We start from the raw sequence: 27,109 nt of genomic DNA on the forward strand, positions 1-27,109 counted from the left end.
GCATCGCGGAAATACGAGCGGATGTACCTGTTCGATCCGCTGAGGGAGCCGTCGTTGGTGAGGCTGGAGGCCGAGCTGCTGGGCGTGAGGGGCTGCAAGGGTCGCGGCACGTCGTAGCAATCCAGCGGCGTAATGCCGGAGCCGCCGGAGCAATTTGAGTTGGGCGTGCAGGATGTCGGCGGCCTTGGGATGTCGTAGCACGACGGAGCCGGGCTCGGGCTGCTCGCCGGCGAGGGGATCACCGGGATCGCGCGCGGCGGCACGTCGTAACACTCGTTCACGTCGCCGCCCCCGTTGTCGACGGAGCTCCGCACGTTGTTGCTCGTGTATCGGCCTGCGCAAGGCGAGAGTTAACGTAACTTTAGGGAATCCACCGGATCAGCTTCCGAGTGCTCAACTGCGCGAGCTGATCTCTCTAAGCGAAATGCCTCGCCAGGTAGGAAGAGAATGAATTCGGATAAGAGTGAAGTTAATATTTCTTTAGTAAGCTGTGATAATAAAAAGTATTACACTGAGAAAGAAGTTGTTAACTCGATTACATTTTTTTCAGTTCAAATATTTATATATGTATATATATTTGACTTAAATACATAGGTACGTAAATATTTGAACTGAATAAGAAATTCGAAAAATTTAGTTAACTTTTTCTTCTCAGCGTACAAAATAATATATTTATCGATATAAAATCCATAAAGAAAAGAGTTTTCGTTAAGCATATATTTTTTATAGAAAATTCTGTACTCTTCTGTAATTTCTTTTTTTTTTACAATTATTATATACTGTGCAAAAGAATGTCTTTTAGAAAAAACTGCAGAAATAATAAAAATTGATTTATTGTTAATTATGATAATCTAAGTCAGAGAGGGAGGAAGAGAGAGAGAGAGAGAGAGAGAGAGAGAGAGAGAGAGAGCAGGATATAACGTGAGCGGATTAATATTTAAAATCGCTAAAAGCTTGTAAATCAACTCCAAAACTAAAATTTGTATCTCATCTGCAATTCTGATTAAAAATTAGTGATTATTAACCACTCTAAAAATTATGGCAGTCGCAAAGTTAATCAATATCTCAGTTACAGCATAAGCTTCAGCAGACGGCTTTATCACGTTCGCCATTCGGCTATAGGCGGAATGTTTAGTTTGTGAATAATACCGTACCCGTATTGTGCGAATGCTCATTGTTCGTCGAGTTGAGGGGTGAATCGTGTCTGGAGGGTGGCGCGGGACTTCCCCGATTTGCTGGAAGGTCGTACAGGTAGACGTCCCCACACTTCTGCGGCGTCACAACCTGCGTAATCGAAAACAGCAAAGCAATTAATTTTATTCGGATTAATTATGAAAGTTCTGTGTTTCGTGTTTTCCGCTTGCGCCCGTTCGCAGTCGATAATTTTTCGCTGTGGTTTATTAGTATTATCTTTAATCGGTTAATCACTGATTACAAGTTTAATTTTAATCGAGGTAACTCAAACGTGAAATATTAAATTATTGCATGCATTCCAAACATTCTGCAAATGACTTTATATATATATATATCTGTTAAAATATTATATACATATGTAACGAATTAAAGAAATTGATACTTGTTAATTTCTAATGAGGTTTATTAAAATAATAAATAAGTATTATTTAATAATTCCTTTCAAGACAACAAATTTTTTAATAGCCCAATAGTTTTATATGCAGAGTAACTAGACGTCTAGAGTAACTAGATCATATATTATTTAAAAAATCATGTAATTTAAAAAATAAAACTTTCATATAATTTTGAAAAATTAATTTTATTATAATTTACACAATTCATACAATTTTGTCTAAAATATTTTTTCTCAATTGCTTCGTCCCCGAGATATTCCACTGTTTCATTATAAAATTCCTTCTTTCTCAAACACTATGCATTTCTAGATCCATGTTTATATAAACTTTTTTTTATTTTGATTGACGGAAACACATCCCTGGAATATTTATTTATACTCTGTACTATTTTCAGAAATATAAATAACGTAGTCTTTGCCGTCAACGTTTTCAAAACCACGGCGAATAGTTTCAATTACGTAAGTTTCAATTACGTACCCACTTTTTCACTTAATTAAGCAGTTGTAGTTTCATATGCGCCAGACGCAAATATTATCGTGACAGCGCCAACGTTTTCTAGAACTTTTCGACAATCAACTTGGGAAAAAAAAAGAGAGATAATACTGGGACGGCTGATTCGATAGACGCCACAGGAGCTAAATCCACGCAAACCGCGCTCGTGACGAAACTCGTAACGAAGTTATTTGCGCGAACGCCAATCAGCTCTGTTACTCTTTCCATTGTGCACGATGTGACCTCGAGGATCTCGTTTGAGTGCAGCCCGCCGCAGCCGCGGATTAATTCTATGAGATCGCTAATTGAGTTTTCTACGAGGAGCGAAGAGGATTTGGGATAAAAAGGGGAATTTGGGCAAAATTGCCAAAGCGTCGTCCTTTCGTATGGGAAACACATCGTAAAGTGTATTCACGTTCTATTTTGCACGTACGGTAACGTTCGGTAACAAATAAATTGACGAATAGTGCGATGTTTCTCTTAAAAAAATTATTTAATTCTTACAGTACTCAAAACCAATTAAACATATTCTTTTCTGATATTTTTCAAGACTGCAAATTCAATTAAAACTTTATTAAAATAAAACGCATTAGAGAAATAAGACTTTCTTTTTTTATTAACATCCTTGAAACTCGTTAAAATACCCCGTTAAAAATGATTAATATATTTTAATAACTTCGTATTACAAATTAAACGTCCAGCCGTTACACCGGCTATGTATTATAACAGCGATGCAAGCTTGCACATTTCCAGCGTTGAACCGCCAGGAAAATGTAATTCCGCTGATAAAACGTGAAAGCGTGGAAGTCGATGCAACGGGTAAATACGGGGAAAAAAGGGGGGAGAGATGAAACATCTCCCAGGAGAGTGTAATCTCGGAGGCTCATCGGTCGCTGCTTTGCAATAATAGAAGCCCTGTAACTCTTGCGTTACGCTTAAAAGTGCTATGCTTTGTCATTGTTCTTTTTTTTTCCTTTGTAAATCTCTCTACACGAACAACAGTAGTCGAGAATTTTTCTTTTCATAAGTATTAAAATACTGATGACTTTTTCATTTTCAAACGCACAAAAATTAATAAACAAGTATTTATATACTTTATATATAAGAAAATAGAATTAAAACAATGCAATTAAAAAAATAAAAAATTGTTTAAATATAGAAAAAGATATAAATAAGATCATCGGCACCAATATGTTACTTTGTGTTTGAATTGTATTGTTTAATCGAAAACTAAAGATAAAATTTTAGAAACAAATATCATACAAATTAGAAAACGCATTTTAAAGATAATATAACATTTTTTATAAAATTTTTCTCAATTTTTGCAATAGGACAACTTCGATATACAATGCTGCATTTATCTAAAACTTAATTTATCAAGCATTACTTAACATGTTTAAGGAAACTAAAAATTATGAAAAATGAAGAAGGAAACAACTACCAATAAAAACTTCAAAATGTCTACTACTATAAAAAAAAAGTAGAAATGTAAAATATTTATTTTCTTATATTTGAAACAAACTTTTAAAAACCCCCCTGTATTTTTGCAAACACCTATTAGCGGTGGGATGTAAAGCGTGTAGATAATTCAGAAATAATATTTATAAATAAAACCTGCGAATGTCATTCTTTTTTAAATGACAATAATTTATTTGTATAAATCCTTTTTTTGTCGATTTATACAAATGTTTTATGTCTTATGCTATTCCGTAAGATGCAATATGTAATGCAATAATATATAAACATTAAGTTAAGTTACTAATTTAATTTCTCATAATGCTTTTATACTATCTTATATCTTTTTATCATCTTATAATTTGTCTTGACGATGGTGTTGGTTTACGCTGCACTCTGATTTTAAAATCGTTTTATGAGAAAAAAAGAAAAATATAAATAAAGTTTTAAGTGTACAAACATGTAAAATAATCTGATATTATCACTAATGCACTCACTATTGTTTGTTTAAACTATGTAAAAGAAAATCAAGCGCATTTTATGAAGAATGTGTACTTTTGAAGAATTCATTTTTGATAGATTTTATGTAGAAAAAAGACATAAATTACATTATACTTTTTTAATTATCAAAGCATGTCATGTTTTTATCAGTTTATTAATAAAGTGTGTTTAGTTTGCGAAAAATAAGAAGATATAGCTTTGGGAGACCTGTCTATATTAGCGACTTTTCCTCTCATTCTCTCTTTCTCTATTTCTTTTATTTTTTATTTTAAATGTATTATTTTTTACAAATATATTATCTATATCGAATATGTATCTACTAGCTCCACAAAAAGATCAGGTAGCTCTTTCGTTAAAAGAAAGTTAACGGACCTTTTCTGTTGTTTGGACTAAAATTTCGTAAAACAATTCTAACCATATAACCACATTTTTAAAGCAAGATCCCTAACGTAATACGTACAGGGAAAAGTTAAAGATGTATTGCAACATGAGAGAGAAAACGTGGAAGAAACGTCGGACACGCCCTGAGCATAAAACGGAGCAAGCCTCGACTACGCGATACCGTCGTAAAGCTTGCACGGCCGACAGCAATCTGCAATTCACCGTCGATGGCCAGTCTTCTGCGTTACCGAAGTGGAACAACCGGGGCTTCTACTTACGGCCGAAAGTTCTCGATCGGCGAAACTCGTCGCGTATTCGAGAGGACAAGAGGATGAGTTGCGCATGCAAGATGCGCTTCCTCAATGCGCACCGTCCACGGAAACGGTCCAAAGATACGACGTGAATCTGGGTCGGTTCTTATCGGGCGGGCGGCAAGAACCCAACCACCGAATAACACGATGCCACAACCGCGATTCCGAATCAACCCTTCCCATCCGACAAATCATTTCGACCCCATTTGATTCGCCGATCGAGCATGCCTGCAAGAAGGAACTCGAGATGATTTGTTACAGTACTATCGGAGTACTTGGCCACGAAGGCGAGTTTGCATATAAATGGTCAATGATATAACCGCGCAAAACTCTATAAACGATACGCTGATTAATCCTTATTGTATGTCATGAATATGCGCGCATAAGAAGTATTATTTTCCTTTCACTGATTATGCAAAACAATCGTATTTTATCAGAATAGTTATGACGTACGTTTATGACATAAAATTATTTTACACTTCTTTCAAATAAGATATATATTGTTTTAGACCAGATTCTACTTCTTTTGATTAAAAAAAAGAATGATATTTTCTTTTGCATTTTTTACATTTCTAAGATGTGTAGATTATATCTATAAAACGATTTTGCGGTATACGAGTTATTTAAGAAGATACGACCTGCTGAACGTAGTGATGTATTGACGTGATATGATCGGATAAAGATCGGTTTATTCGGCCAGTTTAATGGTTTGCAGTGAAAACTTCCGCGTTTCTTCAAATAGAAAGCACAGATTTGCTAGGCACATTTTTAGTCAATAACAGTGGGTAAGAACAAGTGGCTAAGAAGTATGTAACTAATTTTATTTGATGTTCAGTATTTTTAATTTTTATCGCATTTTTCTCGAAACTATGTCTTTTCTTTTTTATATTCCGAATAGATCAACTGATTGAATCTGGCCAAATTGATAATTAGATACTTTTTGAAAAAAAACCGATCAAAAAATTAGCTTAAAGTTTGATAAGCCGCCATTTTAAAAGTTTTAAATATTTTACTTTGCATCGTGGTCCATCCTCTAATAAATTTAATATTTTTTGGTAAACTTTCCTACAACTCTGTGTCGTACAATTTTTACAGAATCCTGTTCGATGTTGGACCGTGTAAATTAAAACAACTGCTCGGACCGATATGACGACAGCCGTAGTTTTAAAATTTGTTGTTTACAAAACATATTTTTATACGTTTCAAAGTATAATAAATAACGTGCAAAAAGTTTCGAATTTCTAACTTCTTTCTATACATCTGAAAAAAATCTTGAAAGTGAAGTCGACGAAAAAAACTTGTTCTTAAAACAGTAATTTCTAATTGGTTAAATCGCTTAAAGTTTTTCCTTTGGAAATTTCGGAATTATTCCAAGTTCGAACAATATCCGAGGAAAAAGCTTTTTCATCAAATATGAGAGAATAGTCAGCTTAAAGAAATAAAATTCTGGGTTGTAAGTTTTAATACAAAATTTTCGAATTCAGGTATAAAGCTAGTCCGATGGAAACCCTTTTCTCAAAAGAACAGCTCTTTGCATTAATTGCTCACTCTGCAAACTCGAGTTCCTTCTTGCGAGTGTACACTCGTCGTGAGGACGTGGCCGTTACCCGGAACCAGGAAATGTGCTAATTATGCCATAACTCACCCTTAATTATAGCTCACCTCCTATGCGACAAAGTTGAGATTACCTGTTACGATTTACGAGCGTTTTCAAGCGAAGATGAAGACTATAATACAGAGATTCGGTAATTCAAATGGCACGCAAATTAATAAAATAAAAATAAACATAATAAAATATTATTTTTTAAATCGCTAATCAAAAGAATATCTGGAATTTTTCACGAATCCTTTTTATATATTTTTAAATTATTATTATTATTATGATTATAAATTTATAGAAAGAATTCCTGAAAATTTCAAAGTAGCCTATTAAAATAAAACAATTCAATTAAAGATAGATACAGATCTGAACAGGATAAAATTAACTGATATGATCCCGAATTGTTTTCGGAGGAGCTGAATAAATTGGTCGTATACCTGGTAACAAATTTTTCATATATAATTATACACAGTTATATATTATTATATATAGTTATGATAATATTATATATCAAAGATATGTCCATATATATTAAAACATATATAATATAATTATGTATAAATATATATAATTATATATAATTACTTATATTTCAATATATATGGACATATTTGATATATCATTATATATAACTATATATAACTACATATAATTATATACAAAAATTCTTTTACCAGATATGGACAAAATAATTACCATATGGTATCTTAATAATTTACATATGGTATCTTATCTTAAATCGTATATAATAATTTTTCTTTACAAAAGCTTTTGAAGAAATCTATTTTCAAATTCTGATTAAAAGAAAACTTCGTAAAATAAAAAATATTAGAAATAAAAATTAAAACGGCATAGTAACTTTTTGTCACGATAAAGTAAAATATAATTATGAATATAAAACTTTTATATTCATACCATATAAAAGAAAACTTTTTAAGCTTTTTCAACTGATTCATAGTTTGATGTTAGCTGCAATCTGGGGCAAAATAGTTCTTAAGAATAAGGACGAAGTTAACTCTTTAAATAGTTTAAAGTGGAGTCTCACTTCTTTAAAATGGAATCTCATTCTAAAGAGTGAAAATTCAGTCACTCTTTCTCAAGACTAGCTAAAGAATTTTCATTTTTTAGAGTGAGATTTCACTTCAAAGAATTTAGAGAGGAAGAAGGGCCCTTCAGGCTTATACTTTCAGCACGTTTATATCTTGCATTGCAATAATTACACGAAAATCGATCCTGTATCTCTATACACGTGATTAATAATTTAAATCCCCCTATTGTAGAATAAAGAATAAAGTGCGATAGAGTGCGCCGTCGAAAGAGTGCACTGAAAGAAATGGAAAGAACGGTTTTGTTAAAAATACAGATATAAAAATAATTATGTTGGATCATTAAAATAATTACATTGCACTGAAAAATGGATTTAGTAACTATTTAGTAACTAATCAAATTTAGTAACTTTATTAAATTTCGTAATTAGTAAATATTTTATAATATTAAGTGCAATGCAATTATTTTAATGATCCAACATAATTATCTTCACATCTGTATTTTAAACAAACAGAATCGTTCTTTCAGTGTGGAGCGGCCATGGAACCGCCGTCTGCTTCGTCGTGAATTAAAGCTACTCGCGAGTACGCTATCGCGTGTTCTTTGTTATTATGAATCGAATAGTACTATCGTAGTGGCGCGTAGTAGGGGGTAGTAGGCCCGGCGGGAGGGGAGGAGGATGGAGGATGCTGGAAGGTTGAGAGCGCTCGTGTGCAACGCAAGGGTGCACTGAAACCAGCGGAATAGGGGGTGATGGTGGAGAACAGCCCGGAGAGAGGGGGTATACACCCTCGGTCGATACCGGGCGTCGCGCGCTAACTGTGAAAGGCGTATTACGCTGCGAGGGTGCACGGGAGAAAGCAAGGGAGAGAAGAAGAGCGAGAATAAGAGACAGTGACGAATTCAGAATTCTGGAGACCCTAAGGCAGCGGTATTCAGGTTCCCACGTAGTTTCAATAATTTACGAAAGCAATTTTTGACGTAATACGGGAAACAAATATTTTAGGAAATAAATGAAGTCCCAGTTTATCTTTACTCTCTGATTTGAAATAAATGGAAGCATTATAAGTCGTTGGCCGCGTCTTTGAACTTACTCCGTTTATTGACGAATCTTAGAAGCGAATGATCACTTCATCGAGCCGAAAATTAATAACATCCAAGATTTAATCTTAAAAAAATACAGATTATATTCATGTAACATAAATGAGTGAGATTACACCCTTCTACGAATATAAAATAAGAATTAATAAACCTAAATTAAGAAGTCATAAAATCACTTTAATATTATAAACGCGTATAAGTAACGTATAAATTCAAGTTTGAAGTAGATCGCCTTTTCAGCCGTTTGTTCAAGATGCAGTATAGGACTGTAAAAAATGGATAGACATTAATTACTCGATTAAAGTTTAATTATAGATCCGCTCCTGCCAGGGGTGAAAAGAGAATGGGAGAAAGGGAGAAATAGAAGGGAAAGGAAGGAGAAAGAGGAGGCCAGGGGAAATAGAAAGACGGTTTCCATGGAAACGCGGAAGAAGGCTCTCCTACGGAAGCAGGACTCGGCTTGTCTCAGGCCGTGATAAGAATTTTTAGGTATGAGCGTGGGGGTGACTTACGCAATTGATCTCGCAAAAGGTATGCCACCGCAAATGTTCGCGAAACGAATTTGCGGAATACTTCAATTGCACTTCCGATGAAAGTCGAATGTGAAAGAACTTGAGAGAGACTTTGAGGAAAGAGGAAAAGGATTTCAATTTATATATTTATAGATACGACATTTGTTATTTAAATAAAAATAAATTGACTTTACAGTTATTTTCTACGAGAAAATCCATCCTAAATTTACGCGAGGTCCTCGGAAATTTCTCATCAAATATATGTGACCGCATTCAGCCTCAAATATCCTCTTGCGAGTCTCTCGCGTTTCGACGGACGCCTAAATGTACGCGCGAACTTGCGCTTTACATAAATCCCGCTCTTGGGGCGCATCGCCGACATCGCATCGCGATAAATTTCGGCAACGACCGTATTTACATTAGTTAATAAATTCACGTGCGCGCACACACGTGCCGCAGCCAGTCGCAGAGACTAACCGAGAAGTGAACACTGTTGCAGTCGTATAATCGCTTTGGACTGCTGCTTATGAAGTTCTCGCATGAAACTCGAGAAACTTCGAATGCATCTTCGTCCGGAAACGCGCGCAGAATAATAAAATATGAAAGAGGAAGATGGCCCTCGGTCTAGACGCGTTGAAAGCGGAGGCTGCTAAGTGTACAATAATGGCCGGTTTCGCCAACCATTACTATTAGTTAAATTTTAATCGTAGTTTCAACTTTATCATTACCTGAATAACCATAAATTTCTTGATTATAAAGAGTATATTGTGATATATTATAAACTAATAATCAAGGTTAGACTGTCATATGTATAACACAATTAAAATCGAGAGAAAGTCATAGCAGGAATGATTTTAGTGACCAATAATATTTCTTATATGATGTTATATACTCTTTCTAGTTTTTTAAACTACTGTTATTTTTGATCTTGAGACGCAATTCTAAAATTGAATAGTAATATCACAATACAATATATTAATAATTAATTTAATAATATTGATGCTAATATGCATTTATTATGGCAACAATGCCAAAGATATCATCTAACAGTGTAAGCGACAGAAAACTATTTTTAATGTCCATTTAGAATTTAGTTTATAATAACATAATTATTAAAATAATGAGAAGACCGACGGCGTATCGTAGCAGAGTCTTGGATTCTGTTCCTCTTTAAAATACTGTAAAGAATTTATTACGAAAAATTATTACTCATTTGCTAAAACAGTGACATGACTCAAAAATTTGTATTTTAAATTGTGTGCAAGAAAAAAATGAATCCTCAAAGTTATTATTCGTAGAATTATGTAATTGAGTTTTTAAAATTAAAAAGAAAAAAGAGAAATGAGAAAAGAAAGTTTATGCATCAAGAGTGTCATAAGTCAGAAAGGATTGTTTCTTTTTTATTATTTATTTATTTATTTATTTATTTTTCGATTTATTTATTATCGATTTATTTTTATTCAACTGTATACTGAATAAAAAGTTAATGATTCTTTTATTCTAATATAGTCATTACGCCAAAATCGCATTGAAAAAACATTTTCGTACTTAAAATCGTATGTAAAAACATTTTTATGATTTTAATGATTCAATGTTTTTGATTCAAAACATTCTCATTTTTTGAAAAATCTTGTTTTTTTTAGTTATTGTTCTAACAAATAAACGGTATGTCTCGACAGTTGCTGTAATTAAAACACCTATCTCGAAATGTAGAAAGTCTAGATTCTTTGGCTGATTGTGAGTCACATAAGAAATGTTATTGAACACATTAAAATCCTGCTATGACTGTTCCATGGCTTTTTAATAAACTAAATTCTAGATGGGCATTAAATCTTCTCTTTCGTTTGCGCCATTAGACGATTATCTTTGTACTTTATACGACAAGAAAAGCAAAAGAGTAAGCAAAAGGTACTATTCAGGAGAAACTATGTAATCACCTAGCAATCAAAGCTAACTACAATAGATTGTAGGTCACAGATTGAGTCACGCTACCTCAAGAAAAAAATATGTGTTCCATTGCTTATGCTCGCGCACGGTGATCATGTGGAAACGAAACTTTTCAACTATGAGTCAAAGCATATGAAGAATTATCTCTCTCTAGACTTTGTTCAGAAACATCAGAGACACAATTTTATCCTCGTTGTTCGCCGAATATTAAACAAAGATAAAATAATCGCTGGGTGTACTTGGATGACGTTTCTGAACGCAGCCCCAGAGAGAAAGAGAACGCTCACGATGCACCGTGTTGCGCTTAATTACTTATCGACGCAGTTCGTCGATTCTGCGCGAAGCTACCAATAAAAATATCAATAACCCTATCCGATTAAACGGATGAGCGCGGTGAACGTCCGAGAGAGATGGATAATAAATCGCGCGCGATAATAGGACCTTTTACGATCCTAGTGATAGCGCGCGTGTGTATGTATATACGTGCGTAAGTATGTGTGCGCGCGCCGGTTTATTACGCGAGATAACATCGTTCATTGTCCCTTTAATAAACGGCCGGGATGGTCGCTCGGTGACCAAGAAGAAGCTGCTACCGTTGCGGTTCCTGACGGAGTCGCGGCCACCACTTCAATCACCCGGAGTCTCTCGAAAGCATCTTGGGAAGCGAGTGATTTACGCTGGTTAATCCGCGAGGAGTGTACCGCGAGATGAAATTGGATTTCTCGTTTTACCTAGCGTTATATATTCGCGAGATGATTCTCGCGGCGTCGAGGCCAGTTCGTTTCGAATCTAGATTGCTTTGAGGTACTCTTATCGCGTCGCGCGATCTACATGTCATAGCGAACGAGAAAAGGATATGAGATACAGTAGAAATTAGTAATAAAATATAGCAGTATCATAGAGAGAGAGAGAGAGAGAGAGAGAGAGAAAAAGAGTGGTTGGAAGATTAGAGTAGCGAAAGATACCGAGAGTATAATAAATGTGTGTACGCGCGAGAAAATCTTTTCTTTATATAAAAAAAATGTAAAACGTATAAAATTCATTTTTATCTTTCCCTGGTAGAAATTTCATGTATTTTTTTAATAGTTACTGCAATTCTATTATTTCTGTCTAGTAACTGAGAAGTAAAACTACTGAGGATCCTAACCAAGATGTAATGCTTTGTCTGCGTGCAGTTATTGCGCACAAAAAACGAACAAAATCTGTACCTATATACTGAACGAAAATTGGGCAATAAATGAATCCAATTTAAACTGTCTATTCATTATATAAGGTATTATATGTTACTATTGAAATGAGACATGCTCTTAAATACTTCTATTAAGGACTTTTTGACTTCATTTGCACCGATCATAAGCTTCTTTTCCCACGAAATAAATTTTATTAATTAATTGCTGATTAATTTTCTTTCTTCCTTCTATCAACGCACATTTTTATCAGGAAAACTGCTTTAGCTGAATCAAACTCTATCAAGTTCTTGTATAATTTCTACACAATATTGTTACAATTAATGAAAATACAGTAATATTACACAGTAATTGGATGGATGTTGGAGGAAAGTTGCATACATTTCTACTACGGTTTTATAAAACTTTTATATAAATCCCCTCCTTATCTTAGATCCCATTTAGGTACAGAATCTCTTTACATTGTCGCTAATCACAGTGTGGATAATCGCCAAGTCGAGTGAAGCACAATAAAGACACTGTCGGCTCGACGGTGAGGATTTCCTAATGACTCGTGTAAATAGGCTTTTCCTGGTAAACGGAAGGTGGGATCACGCGAGAAGCGACATGCAACGACGATCTCTTAAACGGCCTCCGGTCACGTGTCGACGGAAACGAATTCGTCCGTGGGTGAGAGGGAAATTAAGATCAGGCAGGGAAATTGTGCGGCGAGTGGAAATCTGACCGGTGACCAGAGGGAGCGAGGAGAGGAGGAGGGAGGAGGAGAAACTATGTTTGCAGTCCGCCGAGGGGAAACCCTTTCCTTCGGAAAGCTGAAAATGAATGGCGAGAACCACCAAGTCGACACGAGTGAAACGACGAGAGCTGACGCGTAACTCCGACGCGTTTTCACGGAAACTGTTGCGATACAAAGAAAACAAACGTTCCTTCAACAATACGAAAGAGTTCTTTTCAAAGACAGGTTTTTAAATCCAATGCGCTTGCGATATTATCTACGATGAATATTTGTACTGACTCGCGTAAAAGAGAGGCTCGGTCTGTCTTCGCTTCGCGTGTCACCTGGCGCAAGGCGCGACCGCGCCTCTTGCTACCTGCTGTCACATTAGTAGCTCTCATATCAAAAGCTTAGGAAAATACAGAAACCTGATTAATTGGAATATTAGAAGTGGAGCACTTTGGTCCGATCGAACGGTTGTCCAGTTACGCAATAAAGTTCCCGCTGTACTCCCGATCGGTTTTTGTCTTTCAAACCTGTTGTCTTAGATAAACGGCTGCTCCAATTAACCAATGACCCAGGTAAACGAAATTCACTCTTTATCTTTATCAGCAACGCATGGATCTTTTTCGCTTCTTTAAACGATACAGCTGCTATCGAGCGGAATAGCTTGTCGTTAGCGAGAAAGTTAATGAGAAAGAACAAATTAGGCGTGTCATGATGTGATAAAGAGCTGAGGCGTGACTTCAACGCGTTTCCCGTGGTAACCATTACGAAAGAGGGCGAGAAGTATCGTTCGAAAGGCAAGTCTTTGAGCTCTAACGAGCGCGCTCACGATGTTTCCTTTCGAGAACTTTTTCCCGGAAAAATTTCAAGAGGAAACTTCTTTAAATACAGTTCTCTTAGGATCGGGGCGACTTATTCACGTGTGCGATCGTTTTCAGAAATACCGGATAAAAAAAGTTAATAGGAGTGAGCAACTTCTGCTGCCTCATAAGCGCAATGAAGGGCCGACACGTGACTTCGGCGCGATTTTCTCGAAGCCATTACGAACTGGGGCGCATTTTTCCTGAAGTCGGAACCTTCAACTTCTGGATCTAACGCGCTGTTTCTCTTCGACAATATTTTCTCTAGATTTTCTCGTGCAGCAATAGGGCTTTGTATCTTTTTATTCCCGTTGCTTTTACTTAAAAAAAAAAAGACTAATATTTACGTACATTTGTTTGCGTAAAGCAAAGATGATATTTTAATTTAATTGCCGCTATTAAAGCGGAGCAATTCGGATTACTCCCGATCTCTTTAGATAAAATAATCAACGGTGATCGAGATCAGCGTTAAGTTGAGTGGCTCATAAATGCTATAAGAGTCGGGAAGGTAATAAACGAAAACGGTCTTAATTCACGGCGAATGGCGTAAAAATGCGGACCGGTCGTGTCTGCGATCAGAAATTCGCAAGCGCTAAGAACGAGTGGATAATCCCACGCGAGTTTCACAGTTCATTGATAACGGCTGTTAAAGACAGGCTTAGCCCACGTTCAGGCAACTCCCGTCTGAGAGAGTGAAGTATATCTTCCTCGGTATCCGTCGAGTAGAGGCCTGTCTACCGTTCTCTCCCCGTCCTCGTCCTTCTCTCCTCCTTCCTTTTCCATGCCACTTTCAGCCGGTGCAACGCCGGTGCGGTTTGTCTACCCGCCGTCGCCAATGGCGGCCTCGAGAAGCATTCGCGCTCCAGGCGGAGATCATTCTGTTTTCTCCCCTCCCGCGCTATATCGTTATCGCGCCACCATTTGCGCTCTCAAAGCGAAAGGTACGAGAGAAACGTCCTGGAGGCAGACAGCTGCTACGGGACGAACATCGCGTCCGGTGCGCCTCGCGCAGAATTATCCTCGCGATCTGAAGGATCGCGATGCGAAGGATTTGCAAAATGCGATAAAACATTCGTGTTTTTCAAGCTTTAATTACAGGCAGGCAAGGCGAGAGGCTGTAGAAAGCTAACGTCGCTAATTTCAAGAATTGCTACGTGATTTTATCCCGTTCGTTTCGCTTGATTGGATTACTCTTTATATATCTCTTTATATATCTCAACGAATCGATGATTTTATCAGGTATCAATATAAATAACTTTTTCACGATACTCCACGCTCGCGAAATATTCGACTGGCATTCATATCGTAGAGGACAGCCTTTCCAAATCGCTCCTGCGTTCACTGCCCACGCGGAAATACGAGCGAGTTGTACTTGTCGCATCGAGTTCGCCAGATTCGAATGGCGTACGTATATATACATACGTCACTGGCTGTTGCAGACCGTCGAAGTAGTCAAACGTGTCACGATCTGGTTATTCTAGTTAACATCACCGGTGTGCGAAGCTCCTTTCGTCGTGCGTGCGCTCGTGTTTCTCCTCTTGTGTCTCTTCGAGAATTTAAATACTCGTAACATATATAGACAGCGAATATAGTTGCCTAGATACTACAAAATGTCTCGTTTTCATCAACGATTAGCAACGCAAATTTCTTGTATAAATTAAACGTAGTTGTCGGAGACATGGTCAACTATCAATGCATCAGAAAATAGTATTCATCTTTCTCTCAAGCATAAAAAATGTTTGGATAATATATAATAAAGGATGCAAAATGTAAATATAAATGTTAAACTTTGTTAATGAGAATGTAACTTTGAAATGCATAAAATACAGCTTTAAAACTGAATCACAAGTTCTTCTGAAAATGTAGAGCGCAATAAAAGTTTCTAACTCATGCATATTTTGTTTTTAATAGAGAAATATTAAATTCACTCTATATCATTTTTAAAGTAACTTTGCACTCAATTTCTTCAGCAATGCAAAAATATAATGTATGTATAAATTTATGTATTGGAATTGAAGAATTTTCTATAAAAAAAAGTCCAAACAAGTTAAAAAAATTGAACTTTTAGAAAACAAAGAGAACTTGCTATCTTTGATTCGTTCATTGTACAAATATGATAATTTTTTTGCGGACATATAAGTAATAGACACATAAGAATAAAGTTATAGATTTTAATTAATATTTTAAGAATCTATTTAAAAGCAAAAAGAAACATCTAGACTCTTTCTCGTGGGAATTTTATATTTATTATCTATTTATCGTATAATATTTTGCATTTACTTTTTTATGATATTAATAATAATAAAAGAAATATTATTTAAAATATAAAGCAATAATTTTTATATTTTTTATTCAAAAAAGTTTGCAAGTTGTTTTTAACAAAAACATTCGTTTAAATATGATCATTTTTCTTCGGACATATAATAGGTATAATAAAAAGATTTAGACTTCAAGATTAATATTTTGAAGAATCCATAAAAATAAAACTAAAAAGACCCCTGAGCTTGTTTGATTTTTGCCAGAAATTTTATATTTATTATTTACAATATTTGTATTTTCCATTTTCTGTTTGATTTCTGCCGGAACAAAATTGTTCGCAATGTTACCGATGGAAAATGATTTAATTTAATTTGGTGATATAATTTGGAAAAGCAGAAGTCTATTTTTAAAGAAAAATAGAGTTATTTGGTTTTTGTAGAAAACTCTTCAATTTTATATTACATTACGTATTTTGAATTAAAAGAAGTATATATTTGGATTTAAAAGATACACTCTAAAGTTTAAAAATAAAATTAACATGCGATGCATATCATACTTTATCTCTCTATTTCTTATCTCTGATTTTCTTATCTTTCCACCACTGTCCTTTAACTTATTTTTTTATCATTGATTTATAGTTGTTTCATGTTACGACTCGAATAGTCGCGGTCTCTCTCTCTCTCTCTCTCTGTCTCTGCATGTAAAAACATGCACCACGAGCTATTCTCGGAAGTCGGGAAAGTAACCAGCGAAAGACGGAAAGAGAAGTGCGCAAGGGTACGCGACCGAGGAAGAGAACTTGTGGATGTATACAGATGCAGGATGAAACGCGTCCGCTCTTCTTTGAGCCTAACCGCCCGAGACATTCCATGGAGATGACTCCATGGGTTCCCATTACGTGCGTGCGCGCGCGGGTGTGCTCCCATACACATTCGCGTTGCAAAGAAAGCAGCGGAGGAGAAGAGGAGCGGAGAGTAGCGACGTCAGAAAGTGGACATTGTCCAGAATCGGCGGACATATAAGGACATCCGCGGACCTTCGCGTCAGAAAAGGTAGTCCCTTGTAGGGTATCTTGCAGAATGGGAATGGCTTTTTGTAAATCGCCTCGGAACGTCACAACACGATGGTATGCCACTGTAGCGATGGATGGGAAGGGCGGGTGAGAGGGTGGAGCGGCTCGGGGGGGGGCGGTTTCATAGAGGGTGGTAATACCCTGCCGGGAGACATGCGTGAGGCATTCGAGGACCCATCGCCTATCGATTGTTTTCGAGCCGTGAAATTTACATTCCCGGAGTTGTTCGATCGTAAATATGCGGGAATAGATATGCGAGAGTGACAGCGATGTTTTCTTTCTTATGATTATTAATGCGTATCCTTAAAATGCAAATTTGACACACGTTTATGTTGAAGCTGTACAAGTTGTTCGAGTGATGTGTCACGACGGACGCAGACAGTAAATTGTGTTATTTGCGAGGGATTTACGTCATGCAGAAAATAGAAGAAAAGAACGATCGACTTGCGAGCAAATTAGCTGATCGTTAAATCGATAAGTTACATAAATATTGAGAATTTATTTTTCTATAAAATATTACACAGACGTTTTGATTATACTTAGTCTTATTGTTAATTAATTATGCGGGTTAAAATAGTTTTTGTATTACCAGAATAGTTTATGTTAAACTAAAGAAGATTGAGCATAGTTGAAACGCCTGCATAATACTTTATAGGAAAATAAATTATTCTCTTAATATTTATGTAATTTACAAACTTAATTAATTTGCTCGTAATTGGCTGTTTTTTTCTTTATATTTTGCTTTGCAAAAAGAAAAACGGAGCGTTTATGGAATAATTACATCAAGCAGATTTACACGTTAGCTTTTTGTTCTCAACTATTAACTCTGCGTAAAGTTTACAATTACACGATGTTTCACTGTCATTAAAAGAAAAGAAGATAAAGAAAAAATGCAAAAGGGAAAAAAGAAAGGATTAAAAAAAAATGAAAGAAAGCTGGGATCCAGCATTAAACTAAATCATGGTAAACCAAAGCAGACGGGTGCTCTCTTCTGTCACCTGCAAATACTCGCGTTCAAGTGCAATCACCCGCGTGACGTTGCCGCGCTGCAGAAAAGCACATTCACATTACGTTAACCCTGCGACGACGACGTCGACAGCGTCGTATTTCTATCGTAGAAACACACATACACACCGTGACGACAACGACGATGGAGATATGTCCGGATGTTCGTCTGTGAAGATCGCGTGCGGAGCAAAAAGTTCTCGCAGACCAGCCAGGAAACAAGAAGAGTTCGAGACAGTGCCAGCACCGACAAGGAGCCAACCGTCTTCGACGCGCTCTACCCCGAAATACATTGCCCATGAAAGACCAGAGCAAGTCTCGAAACATCCGGAGATCACCGTTCGAGACGGACGTATTGGAAAATTCAACCGAATAATAATAATAATAATTCTGCTCTCTGCTATGAATTTAATGTAAATTAAATAATTTAAATAAGTAAATATTAATTAAGTAACTAGAACGTAACAGCACACGCTATGCAGGCTCTTTGATCAATTCATTATTTATGCAATTTTTATATTTATATTAATTAATTGAACGATTATTAAATTAATAAATTTCCAACCAATCAGGAACGGGTTCCAAATTAGATAACATGCCAATTTTTAAATAGTTTAAAGACTCAAAAATAAAAACAAATTTTAGAATTAAGTTGAAATTAGAGGACAACTAAATTAAAGATTAAAATTTTGCGTGAATACGTACGAGAGTAATTCGAATAATTTGTAAAAAAAATAAAAGCAAATAATAAGAAATAAAATGATTCACCAACTCGTTAAAAAAAATTTTTCAGAATAGCTTGTATTTTCCGGCGTAATTGTACTAGAATTGATAAGGTCATTATAATGCACTGAAATGTTGGGATTTTATACATGTTTAATGTATAATTAATTTTAGAGAATCAGTGAATTTTTGATTTTATCAGCGACATTCTTAAGCCTCAAAATATTAAACGATTATTTTTTTTTCAGGATTAAACAATTAAAATTAGATTTAAAAACAGGAATTAAATTGATAAAGATTAAAATTGTGCACGAATACATACACAGAGTAATTCGAATAATTTGTCACGGTTAAAAAATAAATTCAAACAATAAAAAAATAAAATTTTCCAAAACTTTCTGTATTAAATTAATTTGAGAGAAATCAGTGATATTTTTAAATACCAACAACAAAGGCAATTACTTTCGCTTTGGCGCTACGCAGTGAACAAACGCGAAACGCCCTAATCGACCGCGTTCGTATTCATTTAATCGAATCGATGTCAGTGGCAGATGTTAAACCGCGACAGAGCCAGATACGCAACGATGACTGCGACGACGGTCATGCAGAAGAGTCGAACGAACCAAGTGGCAGTCAGCTGATTTTGACAGATCCCCGTTCCAGCGAATGTGGGGGCGTAAAAGGTCGACCCCCACGACGAGCACAATGAACCGTCGCTCGAGCGCCATTGTCAATTCTGCGGCGCAGGGTCTCCCAATCTGCGACCAGCGAGGCGATATAATTGTCCAAAATAAAAAATCAGGAAAGTAACACGGAATGTTCGTGGTTTTGTTAGCTCACCCGCGTTCCGATAAAGAATTGCCTGTCACATCCGCGAAAAACCGGAGAGCAGTATATACTGTATATAAAAAAAATTACACGGAGAGCTATGCGAGAGAGAGAGAGAGAGAGAGAGAGATAAATTAGATATCGATTCGTATTCCTCACGGACGAACAAACGTTTCGTTTCATTGAAATCTCCTGTCGTCAATTTATTGTCAGAATTTACATGCGTCGCAATGTACACTGAAACAGGATTATCTTCTCGATAATTAAGTTTTCAGTTATTTAAACGAAATAACTCGAACTTGCGATAAACAACTATTTTATCGGCAGCTGCGATTGTTTTACTGTCCGTTGTGCGGCTACACTTTCAAGCCGCGAGAAATAAGAATTAGAAAGATTGATTCTCGTCATTCGATTAGTAAATTTTATGTGCCTAGATTATGAGTAAAATAAATTGAAAAAATTATTGATGAAATATAACGTATTGCTGTTAATAAATAAAATTAGTTAAATACGTAAATTATATTTTCTCATGTTAAAATTCTCTTTACAGGAACGCATAAATTTGTGAACCAATCAGATATATCGTGTTTGGGAGACCCTGTAGTTGCGTTTACAAATGATCGATCGGTGGTCTCCCCTTGCTCTCGTGTGCCTTTTCAGATCGCGGATGTATTAATTTGAGAAGCCAGCTGTTGCAGTCGGGCCAATAAAACGCCATTCAAATACCAGGCACGGAAAAATGAGCGTCGTAATCACGCGTTCGCGCGAATCCTTTAGAATTCCCCTTGCGGGCGTAAAGAACTCGCATTTAAATATAGAATAAAGTTAGAGCCATGATATTCAAAGAGCGTTTATCGCGATCTTTTGAAGATCCGACACGTTTAATATATGTATAATACATTACGTTTTAGTATTTACGCACGGAGGGGGTTTTTTCTCATAAAATTTATCCTGAAAATGGTAATCGTAGGGCAAAATTGTATTTCGAAGAATTTAATGTGATTTACTCTGATTTATTAATATCTACCGCACACATTTTATATTTTATCAATCACGGTAAAATATGTGTGCAGATTATTTTTATTGAAATGTATATTGAAATTTCAATGATTTAAAAATACGTTTAATAGTTCGTGATTCATTATTGTTTTAAATAGAATGAATATCAAATAACGATAAAACATACAATATCTTATATAAATTTTATAATGCAGCATAATATTTTCAATCTGACTTAATCACTCATAATAACTTCACCATGTAGTAAATTAATTGTTATGCTGTTTATATCATAAATAGATAATATATAACGCCATGTATGAATAAAAAAAAATGTAGTATATTAGGCAGGAGACTCTTGATCTCGAATTTCGAATCTTACGAAGCGTATTTTTCAAAAAATCATGTATGTATTTATTATTACAACCATATAAATACAAATTTCGTATATTATTAATTATATATTATTAATTATTATATATTATATAAGAAAATTGTGTTTCGAATGTAGAAATTTTGCCTTAGAAAATTTTGTAATAATTTTTATTAAAAAGTTTATAAAATGTGTTTGAATATTTACAAAATTTTTATCAGTATTCATAATATTCAATAGGTTGCCAAATTGTTACAAATTTATCATCATAAATTTCTAGTAAATTTTGCGGTAAAAAGATAATGAAAGGTTTTCTCCGTGTAGCACATTATACGAATCTTTAACTTCGATTTTTCTTTGTGTCCTGATAATTACGTCAGTTTTGCAATTGTTCACGTATCTTTTATGTTACAAAATTTTTGACATAATTCTAGTTGATTCTAGGCTCGAATAATAATGTTAGTTCGCAGACGAAGACTAACTCAGTAATGTATCATACGTAAGCAATGTAGAATCTACTTCCGCTTGCGATGTAAGAATAGACATAGGCGCGCAAAATATGATGTCTATACATATGTATAGGCACATAAGTCTATACATATGAATTGAAAGTATGTGCGATTTAAGAATAGTTTCGAATAACTCACCCTGTTGGGCTGTACGTGCCAGCTACGCCTTTTCCCGTGTCTCTGTATGCCATCCTCTGCAATGGTTAGGTCGGCCCTGCTGCCGACCAAACAACCCCCGGTATCGTATTGGCCAACCAGAAGCCTCAATCGATTTCCTGGACAGATGCCCTAGGGCAGAAAAAAAAAGATTACAACAACGCAACAACAACTCGACTCTGACGTTCCGTACGAATAAATTTTTAATCGCGCATGTTCTGTCGATACATTTTGAACAAAATTCAATGCACTTTCTCTCTCTCTCTCTCTCTCTTACAGCTAAAAATTCCTTAAAGCAGAAGAAACCGGCAATTTAAATTATTGTTACATTTCCAGTATTTTTCTAGCTATTATATTGAAATTACAACTTCTTATTTCTCATTTATCAAAGAGATTCTTAATTAAGATAAAAATTTCCATAAAGTCCGCAATCGTGAATTTTTTGAAGGCAAGTAAATTTCAATTTTTTTAAAATTATTATTTACTATCTGTTGTACTTTTAATCGTCTGTTCTTAATTTTTATGTCCGCCTACTCTTCCTCCCTAAAAAGGCACGGCAACTTTTCGGCCCACTCGCACGCATCGGGAAGGACTCTCGAGCGAAAGAAGGCTCCCCAATTAACCGTCTGTGAATGCGTCGCGAGTTTGTGTAATTTCGTGAGATCGAGACGAAAATAAACGTTACACCCTCCGTTGCGCCATTCCGTCGTCACTGAGTGATGCATGCCGCGTAACTCATTCGTTTATCTCGAGTACTACGAAGTTGTAACTCATAAATCTCAAGTTATACGCGCTTTCGATGGAACATTGCCAACGCGGTAAGATCTCGAGTTTACTGATACTCGTCGAGAGTTCAGATTTTTTTTTATAATAAAATTCTCAGCAGAAAAAAAACGCGAGGCATGTGCGAGAAGTATAGACAGAATTTCCGCGAGTTTAACATTGTACTCTCTAAATTCTTTAGAGTGGAATTTCATCTAAAAGAGTGGAATCCCACTCTAAAAGTGTGAAAGTACTGCCACTCTTTATCAAGACTGGCAGTATTTTCACACTTTTAGAGTGGGATTCCACTCCAAAGAATTTAGAGAGTATATAGATAAATTGAAAGGGATTAGGTTTGGAAGAATTAAATCGGAAATATAACGAAATACTGTCAATATAAGAACTTTGTCGGTTTTTAAAACATAATCCATTACATGAAGCTGGAATCTGCGATGCAACACATTAAATTGACGAGCAATTTAATAATTTATGTTGACAATGTCTATAAGGTCATTCACCCTTTTCGCAATCCCAGAAAAAAACTGTAAAGAATTACGTAATATATTTTGTTATATTTTTGACTTATCATTATCTATTTTCGACTTTGTAGAACAGCAATTCGTAGTTTTACACGGGGAATTTCCACCAGCCCTTTTCGTAATTGAGCATTATTGACTTTCACGTTACTATCATCCATCCAAATGCAATCAAAGCAGAAGCGTGATAACACAAGAGATTGATAGAGAGAATCAGGTTAAAATAGAATCAGGTTAAAATAGAATCATTTAGTTTTAATTAAGCTTCGACGATTGAGCGGCGAATTTCTCTCTAAAAAGGATAAGAACCCAATAACTCCAATCCACCAAGAGATCGCGGAAATATCTGCAAAACCGCTGGTTCAACCGATACCTCTAACAATAGTCTATTTCGACGACGTCAAAAGTTTCTCAGTTTCCAATAAAGATCAGGAGACCGTATCATTCAATCATCCTACACCCACGTCACATCGCCTTTACTCTCAATTACAGTCGCACATATATATCCAAACGGATTGTGTTAGTATAGCAGCGGTAACGGCGATGAGACGAGTGTTTCGGCAAACGAAGATCATTTCAGGAAAAGTGGCTCGATAAGATCGACGTGTGCGGCGAGGAGGTTGCCCGAGGTCGTGGACCCGAGGTAGATTCGAGGTTACGGCTACGTTGAACGTATAGACGACCTCGCGGAATTTTCAAAACATTACCTACGACACACACACACACACACACACACACACACACACGCGCACGCGCGAATTAATTAAATAAATTGAAAGTTAAATCAATTATTACGCGAGATGCTTAATTACTTATATTTATGTCCATTTCCACCAATTTAGATTAATAACTTCGATCTTAGTTTGATTTGCTTTCGATTTAATTTACTCTTTATCTTTTCCTAATTTTTAAAACTAGAAAAAGATAATGAATAATTAAACCGAGATCAAAGTTAATTTACGTTGGTTGAAATTAGAGTTAGAGGAAGATCGCCACTACTTACCAATATCACTTTGATTTTGTATTGTTTTTGAAACAAATTTTTGAAACAAAAACTGAAAATAAAATTTTGAAAATAAATACAAACTACAAAGTGTCTTCTATTAGATAATGTAGCATTCTTTACAATATCATTTTAAATTTTGCAATTTTAATGTTTTTCGTAATTAGATAAACAAAAATAAACGTCTAATAAAATAACTCTCTAAAACTGACATATTATAATTATAGTAAGCAGTGTAATGCTTCATTTTTTCTGTTTTTTCCCCTTTAATATCTGCATAAAATGGTTAATATATATGAAGATTCTTAAAAGTCTTTCACTTCATTGTAAAATATTTTTTGTCGATTTATACAAATACTTTTTTCTACATAAAAATACCTTATTCTATAACACAATAACCTGTTTTATAAAACGCAATATACAGCGCAACGATAAATAAAGATTAGGTTACTAATTTAATAGATAAAATGTCTCCTAATAATGTGTCTTTATTGTATTCTATATATAGCTTTACTATCTTATAGTCTATCTTATTGACAGGTGTACAAGCAGTCGATAATCAACCAGTTGTTTAAATTGCACCTCGATTTTATGCTTAAAACCGTATTTTAAGAAAAATAAAAAAGAGTAAAAAATCAATAGAACAGTTTTGAGATGTGAAATAAACACGTAAAATGATTTAATGTTATCACTAATATAATTCACTATAATTGTTTGATGCACTGTGCAATTTGCAAATAAAAATCATATAAATTTTATTCTTATTTTTGAAGAATTTATTTTTAGTACATTTGGTATAGAAAAAAATCAACAGTTATATAAACTATAATGCATTTTTATTTCTTTAATTATCTAAGCAGACCATATTTTCCATCAGTATTCGAGAAATGCGAGAGAGTATCGCTTTAGGAGACCCGTGTTAATATTGGCAATTTTCCTCTACATTTTATATTAGTTCACTACTTTTGAGTAGCTTCAAAGACAGTTGTCTACCTATTTCTTTTATCGAGAATTGTCACGAAACTTTACGTGTGTCTAGATGAGTTTTGTTTTTCTCCATTTAAGTTAGTAAATGTTGAAGTATTTACGATGGTTAGTATCGCAGACATGAGACTGCTGCTAGCTGGTATATCGAAGGTAATTGCAATGCACGATCGTTAGTCCCATTTCCGCGATAATAACGTTGCCTCGTCATACCTCGAGAACCTCCGGGGCCGCATTGGTGCATCGGCTTTTATATGCATTATACAGATGTGCATAAGCAACCTCGTACACGCGAGGCACTTGTACGTAGGAGCTGACGACAGCTTTGTTACCGCCAGAGATAAATTCGCCGTTTCAATGGAGCATCATGAAGGGCCGTCGGGAATGAGAATATATAAAATTTAGGAAGCAAAATATTAAAGAGCTCGAGATAATAATATGGAAGATATTTTGCACAAAGAAGTATGTGTTATATAAAATATATGTATATGTTAAAAAAAAAAGTATATATATATATATATATATATATATATATGTATGTATGTTATATAGAATAAGTATACAGGAATTGAAAAAAAAGATAAAAATAAAATTCATAAAAAATCACTGACTTTTAATCTAAAAATATACGAATCTCTTTGACATTTCATTCAGCAAGGCGAAAAATACACAAGCGAGATGGGAAATTTGTGAAATTAAATCGAAATGAAGCAATTATTAAATTGGCACAGTCAAAAGTAGTACAATTATTACCTAACAGAACCGCACACGTTTTGGGTTAATAACAAATTCTCTGGTGTATTTTATACGCTTGTATTAAATTGCTTCATAAAACCTCATTACTTTGATTACTTGTAATTTAGGAAAAATTTCCTTTGTCTCTTGTTCTTCGCTCGTTCTTTCCTTTCTATTTGAATGAGCATAAGTATTGACGATTTTGAATGATCGATAATCACGTCTGTGCGCAGTCGTATCTAGTATCTGCCCGAAGACGGAGGTCCACGAGACTGGATCATCACAGTCGGACGTTCTATTTTCGCGATAGTAATAACATCAAGAGAGAGAGAGAGAGAGAGAGAGAGAGAGAGAGAAAGAGGCGGGAATCTGGATCTTCGCTTATGCATTATAGAGACGCGCATAGATAATATAATACGAAGTATTATTAATTACGTGAAAGTATCCGACGCGTGCTCCTCGTTAATATGATGGATAAACTCCATTGGAGCGTAATAGAACGAGGAGAGACGTAGCTAATGGAGACGCAAGCGGAATTTCCAAACATATAATACGAGGAAGTTTCGTGTATTGCACGTACACCTAATATACATTTTCGATTAGGGGAAAGAGCAATTGGATCGTAATCCGATTTAGAATTTCGATATTTATTACAGACGGATCATAGGATACGGAAATAAAGCAAAACTAATGAACCGATCGTCTCTACAGAGATAAAAAAAAAAAATTGTAATCTACAAATACGTTTATTCGAGGTACAAAACTAGCAGAATTTACATACAGGAATTTCCTACATTGTACGATGTTGTTTTACAAGGCTCTCGCGAGGTTCAAAGAGTTCAATTTGCGAAAGATCCGTGGCTGTAAAATTTACGTCGTTTAAAATAAGTACCTGTCGACCTCGCAGAGCGCACAGCCACCATCCTTCAAGACCAGCGGTGTTCTGCTCCAGTACGGTGAGGACGTCGCCTTTTCGAAAAGCCAGCTCGTCGGGCGCCTCGGCGATATTGTCGTACAGAGCTCGCGCTTTCACGCATTTCTGCTGCAACGCAAAAAAAAAAGGAAATCAGTGAGCAAAAGAGCAGTGAACAAAAAGAGTACAGTTGGGAAAACAACAGTGGAAGTTGATAGAGAGGAAGCCGCCGCGCGAAACAAAATTTATTATTCGCGAATGTCAATAAATCGATATTCCTAATGTCATTGGGTGTCGATCGGTCCGCGCGGAACAGCGCGTGACAGGCTGCAGATCGTTTTCCGCAACGTCTCTATTCAGCGTTTCGCGGCAACGAATTCCGCTCGTGGACACCCCCTGTGCAGCTCCTCTGACTCGACACTTTCGACGGCGGCGACGGCGGCGACGGATGCGCGATACCGTATTGCGGGCAGATGGCACGTCGCCGCCGTATCGGTGCCGCCGCAGAAGCAAATTGGTTTCATTCGAAAAGTCAACGAGTCGGTGGT

General features: G+C 35.6%; 1 protein-coding gene across 2 annotated transcripts in view; it reads right to left on the reverse strand.

The window, feature by feature from the left end:
• LOC105195506 (enhancer of filamentation 1) overlaps window positions 1–27,109 on the reverse strand; it is an 81,772-nt gene that overhangs the window by 6,936 nt on the left and 47,727 nt on the right. Inside the window, exons 2-5 of one of the 2 annotated variants that reach the window (XM_026135951.2) lie at window positions 26,541–26,687; window positions 21,611–21,760; window positions 1,155–1,284; window positions 28–334 (exon numbers count right to left, since the gene is read on the reverse strand). In XM_026135951.2, coding sequence (XP_025991736.1) covers window positions 28–334; window positions 1,155–1,284; window positions 21,611–21,760; window positions 26,541–26,687 — 734 coding nt within the window. Of the gene's footprint in view, window positions 1–27; window positions 335–1,154; window positions 1,285–21,610; window positions 21,761–26,540; window positions 26,691–27,109 lie in introns of both variants that reach the window. The other variant, XM_026135950.2, reaches the window with a different exon arrangement.

Source organism: Solenopsis invicta, chromosome 8 (genome assembly GCF_016802725.1).
Source record: "Solenopsis invicta isolate M01_SB chromosome 8, UNIL_Sinv_3.0, whole genome shotgun sequence".
Classification (NCBI taxonomy): Eukaryota; Metazoa; Arthropoda; class Insecta; order Hymenoptera; family Formicidae; genus Solenopsis; species Solenopsis invicta.